We start from the raw sequence: 7981 nt of genomic DNA, 5'->3' as shown, positions 1-7981 counted from the left end.
AGGGTTAGAATTAGGGTTAGGTATTTCTAAGACTATGGTTAGGGTTTTTGTTTATTTTAACCTGTGATGGTCACTAAAGATCACTTATTCTAATATTTAGACATCTCACCTTATCAAATATTTTTAAATGCTAATTTTAATTTAATTAGCCCGAATAAAATTATTTCCATCTAATTTCATTAATTATCTACTTTATTAGTCAATTGTAAGCCATATCAACAATTATTCAAATTAATCAAGTCAATACAAAACTAATTCTATTTTTACTTCTATCAAGCACACATACCTTATTTAACATAAATAAATGTACAAATAATTCATAAATCAATGCAATTAAATCACATAATTGTACAATTTTATGACTATAATTTTTATTTTGTTAGGGTATGACAATAATGCTAGCATACTTTTTAAATGAATCTATTTATATTAAGAAATTATTATTAGTTAAAATATAATTATTTAAAAATTAATATAAAATAAAAATTGACACATATAATTTATCTCACACTTTTATTTTTAATTATCAATTTAGTAAATTATATTTTAAAAAATATATTTTATAAAGTGAGTGAATAATAGTTTAGTAAATTAAAAATATTTTATCATACATTTAAATTAAAATCTGATGATGAATATTCTCTAGTGATACTAATTTAAATAGATTAAATTGTTTATTCTAACTTAAGAGGTGAGGACAATGTAATATTTGTATCGCTCGAGGGATAGTAATATAATACAGTAGTATTCTATATTTTAACACAATTTTAAATCTGTGTGATGTATGAGTTTGATTAAATTATTTCATTTTATATTTTTATTTATTATTTATATAAAATATATATGGATTAATAAAATTCATTTTAAAAATATTTAATAGCATATTAAATTGAGAATAATAACTAATTATATTTTTAATTGAGAGGATTTTCTTTTTTAAATATTAAGCTTATTAAAAGATATATAAAATATATATGTTTTTGTGATTATTATGTTTAAATGAACTTAAATTTTGTGTGATTGTAATCAATAATTTGAAAATATTTTCTTGTAAAAATTAAACTTTTGTCTCAAATGATATTCTAATCATTTTAAAATATTAGTTTTAATTATGAGACATTGTTGAAGTTTTGTTTTTTTAACTTCATTACCACTTAAATTAAACATGCAATGAAACTTGTCTATTATTATTATTATTATTATTATTATTATTATTATTATTATTATTATTATTATTATTATTATTATTATTATTGTTGTTCAATTTGGATTTTATTACCTACTATGTATTAAAGTTATTAATCTATAATTATTTTAAAAATTATATTTATCGAAAAAGATGATCATGTGATCCAAATTGTATATCTTATAATTTAACTGTTATAAGTATTATTTATCTTTGAGAAATATTATTGAAATTTGTAATATTTTTTAAATATTATTACATATTACTTTTCATACGTTATTATTATTAAAATAAAATTAGAATATTAAAATAAACTTGATCATTATATATGAATTTAAAAGAATTCTATTCATTATTTATTAATTTATCATTATAAAAAATTAATAATTGTTATTAATACAGTTTATGCAATTCTCTATAAAAAAAATAAGTTTATATATATAATTTAATAAATTCTTTCAAGATATTATTTTAAAATTAGCTAAATATATATGAACTTCTTATTTGTAATTACAATTGTTCATAAAATATATTCTAATAACTACTTTGATAATAAAAATTAACTTATATATACAATAATTTATTTCTTAATTTGTATCCTTTGTTATTAATAAATATAAAATATTATAATTATTTTAAATTTTAAAATATATTTATAAAATTATTGATTTTAATTAATATTTTTACCTCAATTTATTTTAAAGTAAATAATTTTCAAATTTTAATAAAATTAACAATAAAGATTAATATTGTATTCAATGTTATTATTATAATGTTTAAATATTTATATATCTATAAAAAATTTAGATTTTTTATAAAATAATGAAACTAATTATATTTTCATTTCAAAGTTAATTTTATTGGAATGAAAAAAAAAATATATAGTTAATGATAATTATGGTTTGAATAAATCAACTCAAGTACTCATCAACTACCCTCGCTACTTTTAAAGCATTACTTTAATTATTTTTGTTTGCAAATATATTTTAAAACTAAATTTAAAATAAATTATATTGATATGTGTATATACATCATAATGTGTTTATTAATTTATATCCCTAATTATTACATATTATGAATTATTTTAAATTTAATTATGTATTTATAAAATTATTACTTTGAATTATTATTTTTCTTAAAACATGCTTTACAGTTACTAATTAAAAAGTGTGCATAGATAAAAATATAATATTTAATTTTACTACTTAAAATCAAAATTAATATTTATTTATCAAAATTATATAATAAATAACATGTTATTACTGAATATAAAAATATTAAAATTAAATTTTAATTGTTAAAATTTTATACTTAATAGCATTAATGTGAGTAATTTAATTTTTTAAATAAAATTGTTATAAAAAATGATCTAATGATTATTATAAATTAACTATTCAATCAATGGCTCAAATTTCTTCAAGTGAAATTTTCTTTTATTTATATAGATAGATAACACAGGATGATAATGTAATATTCGTATATTTCAATGGTGTTAAGTTAAATAGACTATTTCAAATTTTAACATAAGAATAGAGAGTAATAATTGCATATATAAGAGCAATGTAAATTTTCAGAAGAAAAAAAAAAGGATAAGATTAAAGAATATATCAAACCAGAATAGTAAATTTAACATTGTATAAAAATAATTTTAACATTCACACCATGAAGTTGTAATCCACCTAATAAAATTTGGCAAACAATATTTTGTTAATAAACATAGATTTCATGAACTCTTCTATTTTCGATTTTTTTGTTCGATAACAAGAGGAAATCTTCAACTCCATCTGTTCCAAAATAATAGTTGTGGTCCTAGATTTTATATATATATCAACAAAAAATAATAAATAAATAAAAGAAAGTAAGAATTTTATAAAATTAATCTTAAATCATCATTATTTTATTTATAAATTATGTTATATATCATTAATATTATAAATATATAAATAAAAAAGGCAATTAATGTTATATTTAAAATTAAATATAACAATTATTTTAATTTTTTTCTTATAATTATAATAGGACATGTGAAATATTTATTTTCTTTCTTTTTTTATATAAATCTTTAATTTTTTTTCTTGTCGGGAACGAGGGCCAAACATCGTATTAGATATTACACGTGTCATTTTCTCACTCCACCAGTTTTCAATCCTAATTTTCGATTTTCCATTTTTTGTCATGTTATTTTTCCTTCATTTTTATTTATTATATTTACGAGCAAGAACAACAAAACCCATAAGAAAAGGAAGAAAAACAAAATCAAAGAACACAAACAAAGAAGAGAGCAAAATGAAGAGTGCGATTTGTGGGAGAATCCTCTCTCCCAACCACGTCTTCAAACCAGGTTCTTCTCTCAGATTACGATTTCTTTGGCACTTCGATACTGTGGTTTCTTCAACCATCTGATGTGAATGGTTTTTTTTTTCATGTTGATTTTTTTTCTTAGTGTTCTTTTGTTTCTGGTGTTTAGGGGAGTTGGGGTTTGGTAATTATTTTGTGGGGTTTTCATTTTCTTCTTTACCCTACAAAATTTAAACAAAAATCGATTTTTTTGTTGAATTTGCTGACTGGTATGAGTGTTTCAGCAATCAGAAGTACTTCATAAGTTACAATTCTTTGATATCTTTGATAAAGGGATAAAGTCGCAATCTTTGGGAATTGGGTTAGTGTAGTGTGATTTATTTCATACCTCATGTTCTTTCCTTGCTAGAATTACGGTTTTGCTTACTATTTTGTGCTTTTTGCTTTGTTCTATTTCTTAAGAGAGATGTAACTGATTGGGAAGATTGATTTTGAGTTTCCCTTGTGAACTGAACGTAGCCCATTGGATTGTCTTAACAGTTCTGCTAGAATGGAAAAATTAGTATTGCACTATTGCTTCCCTTATTGTACTGTGGGAAGTGGGAACTAAAATGTAGTCCCAGATTATGTGTGGTCCTATATATTCTTAAGTATTAGGTATATCTATGAAAAGTAAATTGATGTATCATCATCATGATGATGTTGTAACTTATAAGTGCAACTGTGCAAGTGCCTGAGATTGTGATTAGGTTTCACTTTGATGAACGCTTCCCAGCAAACAGTGATGTTTTATATAAATTGATTGACATTGGGTTTAGTAATGTTTTTATTGTGATGTTTTTAATACTGCATTTGCAATGATGAATTAATTACAGCAATAGAAATTTTACGATAGATCTTGTGGATGATTATTTAATCTTGATGTTTAATTTATTCTTGTTTGCATTTTTTTTTTGTATAGAAAGGGTTTTTTATACTGAATGACACCCTTGGATGGTTTTTCCCCCTTCGTTCTGCTTAATATTTCTTATAGGTTATGAGTATATTGGGGTTAAATGCAATGTTATCCAGTATTACTTAAAGTTTCTCACCTTATGTCATTGTCTATCAGAACTTAGAAAAAGAACATAGCATTGGATGATAGTAAACAGCATTAGTTAAATCTGAGTCTTGGGTATGTTAGTTCGAAAGAGAAAGTGATGTTGATTAAATATTTGGTGGGGATTGAATTCTGTGTAAATTATTTGATGCTGTTAAACTAGCCCTGCTTGTTCTACACTGATCTTAGTTGGTTTGGTAACAATTTTCTCCATGTCATGTGCCATCTTATGTGTCTTTAGGGAATACTAACTATTAGTAGTACTAGTCTACATGAACTTTCATATTACCAACAGAATTTTGTTTGTTATTTTAACAAGTTTTGTTCATTCCTCTTTAGGGTTTAATTTTGGGATAAGGCTTTGTTGTTGTTGTTGTTGTTGTTGTTGTTGTTTAAATGCTTTCATGTTTTAGCTATGAAATATAAAATAATTCCTCAAAACATTAATCTTATTTTAAAAATTCCAATCTAATGACAAGTTATTGGTGATAAATTGATTAATAGAAATTGTTAGATCTGCCGTCAAGCTTGTTACCCAATTGGCATCTGCTCAAGTCTTTTTAAGTTTTTTGTTGTGCTGAAGTCAGAAGTTCAACTGCCTACCAGGCTGGCTTACCTTTCCCCTTTGCCTATCAAATACTTTCTGGTCATATGCAGATAACAATAAATTCTTAGATCCAGATGAAAATATTTTTGCTACATTTTGAAAATTTTGAGAACATAAATTGGAAGATTTAAAAGTCCACGGTGGGTACTTACAATTTCCCTAAAGTTTTTAAGGGGTGTGTACACTGTACATTTTTCCGGAGCCTTTTTTTTCATTCTCTTTTAGCAACTTCCATGCTTTTACTTTTTACTTCATGTGGGTGTCTGTGAAAATTCCTGTATTTTTCTTATTCAAGCATATTTCTGATGCCTTTAGAAATTCATTCCTAATAAATGTTCACTGGGTGGTGGACAGCTTTTTTTTTGTTTCTGACATATTAATTTGTTTTATTTTGTGATTGGAATATTTTTGCATCAATGAAACTGTGTTGTATCCTATGTATATGGTTAATACTTCAACTACACATTGAAGATTTGCATTACAGGGGACACACATTCAATTTGTAAAGGACCATACTCCAATCTTTGTGTACCCATGGTTGTATTGGCAACAGGGCCTGGTATAGGAGGTGGGGTGCTGGAAAAGCCAGTTATTGAAAAAGTCACCCCTGGCCGTGAGTCTGAATTTGATTTAAAGTAAGTAGGGGTTTGGACTATTGATCTTCCAATTAAGATTTTCTGATTTGGCAAATTTTTTTATGCAACTTTGTTTTTCTAAATGTGACAATGAGGGGATTGTCATTACAATTATATAAACCATTAAATATTTTAAGATATTTGCCAATAAACAATGGGGAAATGATGGTGAGAATTTTTTCAAAAGGATCCCTTTTGTTAGTGATAAGAATTCAAGTTATGTGATCATTTTCAGTAAAAGCCAGCCTAAAACGGGTGAAAGTATCTTGTGGAAGCACAAAGATGGTAATAGATTCATGTCAAACTAATTTCTTTGTTCTTTCCCCATTTTCTTTAAAATGTTGGCTTGTCATTTTGAAATAATGAAACGGATTTTATGCCTTAACCTCCTTAACAATAAGGAACTAAGGGACCCATTATAGTGCCTTAGATGCCGAATTGATCATTTATACTGATTGTTGAATTTTCTGGGATATCTCATGATGGATATGTAACTATTTCTTTCTTTGCAGAGTAAAACAAAAGAAAGAATATTTGATTCTGGTTTTTCTAAGATGTGCAGGAAATCACGGAAATCGGCACCGCCCTATCGTGTAATATTGCACAACGACAACTTTAATAAACGGGAATACGTGGTCCAAGTGCTGATGAAGGTCATCCCTGGAATGACCCTTGATAATGCAGTTAATATCATGCAAGAAGCACACTACAATGGATTGTCAGTGGTGATCATCTGTGACCAAGCCGATGCTGAAGATCACTGCATGCAGCTAAGAGGCAATGGATTGCTCAGTTCAATTGAACCTGCAAATGGTGGTTGCTGATGACAAGTTTAACTTCAAATCTCACTGGCTTTTATGCTATTGAAAGGTGAGATGGAACTATTTGCAGGTGTACATAAGTTCCCTCCTCATGAAGGCCTTAGAGAAACCAGAAAAGAAAAAAAGATATATCTTGTGTAAAACTTGGCCTTATGATTAAGATGAACAAAAAACCTATGATTAAGACATGTGATAGTTGTCATTTTGAATAAAGAAGTGCACAACATATTAAAACTAATAGCTGATGAAATGATTGTGGTACATATGTGGAAAACATATAGATTAGATCCTCTCATGGTACTTTTTGCTTTTCTTGTTTCATAACACAGCACTGTTATGTTACTTGCTAACAATAGGGATCTAAATCTACATATGGAAAGCATATAAAATTTAGATCCCCTCATGTTATCCATAGCACAGCCCATACTTTACATGTAAGACCTATATAGCTCATGCAATTTGGGATCCTCATTTTGGTCAACCGGTTGTAGAAGCTTTTACTAGAGGAGGTGCTCCAGGCCCAATTAATATATATAGCCTATTTGGGTGTTTATTAGTGGTGGTATACAATCCGTTTACATGAGTTTGTGGCTTGTTTTACTTGATCCTATTAAAATTACAAAATGAATCTGTCATCTTGATAAAGATGGTTTCATCCGGTCAGACATTTATTCTAGTATCTAGAGTACGGAATATAGAAAATGGTACTTTAAATCTGTTATTTATAGGATTCAACCAAATAATTCACAACCTTTGTGATTTTTACAATCGTGGATTTTCTTTTTGGAGTTTTGTATGTTTTTTTTTCTTTGGAGTTTGGATCAAATTTGAATACGAGGGATTCCTTTCCTTGCAGGGATTTTTTTTTTTTAGTTTTTCAAGAATACAATTTTGGTTTTTGATTGAGTTTAGTATTTTTTTTTATCCATAAAAAGTCGAATTTGAATATTATGGGCTTATAACAATTTACACATTGTTTAGTGTTTAATAAACTAAATTTGACCTATGATGTTTTGTATGTCAAATATTATATTTTTGAAATACTTTTAATTTTTAAATTATTTGAAAATGGTCAAGGCTCTAAATAACATTTTTTAGAATACTATGACATTCAAGAAATGCTTTAATAGAAACCATAAAAAGTAGTGGTACTGAAAAAAAAAAGTCCAATGCTAAAGCTAAATAAAATATTAATAATCACACCAATGTAATTTTAAAATTTGAAAATTTTATGAAAAAATATTTGTATAACAAAATTTATCCAAATGTATAATTTTATTAAATTAATTTTTAAAATTTATCTTATTTTATATACAAGAAAACGTTAGTGTTTTC

At 25.6% G+C, this 7981-nt stretch overlaps 1 protein-coding gene across 1 annotated transcript; it reads left to right on the top strand.

Moving 5' to 3' along the window:
* Positions 1-3402: 3402 nt before the first annotated feature.
* On the top strand, positions 3403-6922 carry LOC114413578 (ATP-dependent Clp protease adapter protein CLPS1, chloroplastic-like). Its single transcript, XM_028378047.1, has 3 exons — positions 3403-3527; positions 5675-5825; positions 6388-6922. Exons 1-3 carry the CDS (start codon positions 3473-3475, stop codon positions 6647-6649), a joined length of 468 nt encoding a protein of 155 aa, XP_028233848.1. The 5' UTR covers positions 3403-3472; the 3' UTR covers positions 6650-6922.
* The last annotated feature ends 1059 nt before the right edge of the window (positions 6923-7981 follow it).

This window comes from Glycine soja, chromosome 1, assembly GCF_004193775.1.
Source record: "Glycine soja cultivar W05 chromosome 1, ASM419377v2, whole genome shotgun sequence".
NCBI lineage: Eukaryota > Viridiplantae > Streptophyta > Magnoliopsida > Fabales > Fabaceae > Glycine > Glycine soja.
The sequence above is the reverse complement of the archived record's forward strand: the minus strand, read 5'-3'. Positions and strand labels throughout refer to the sequence as shown.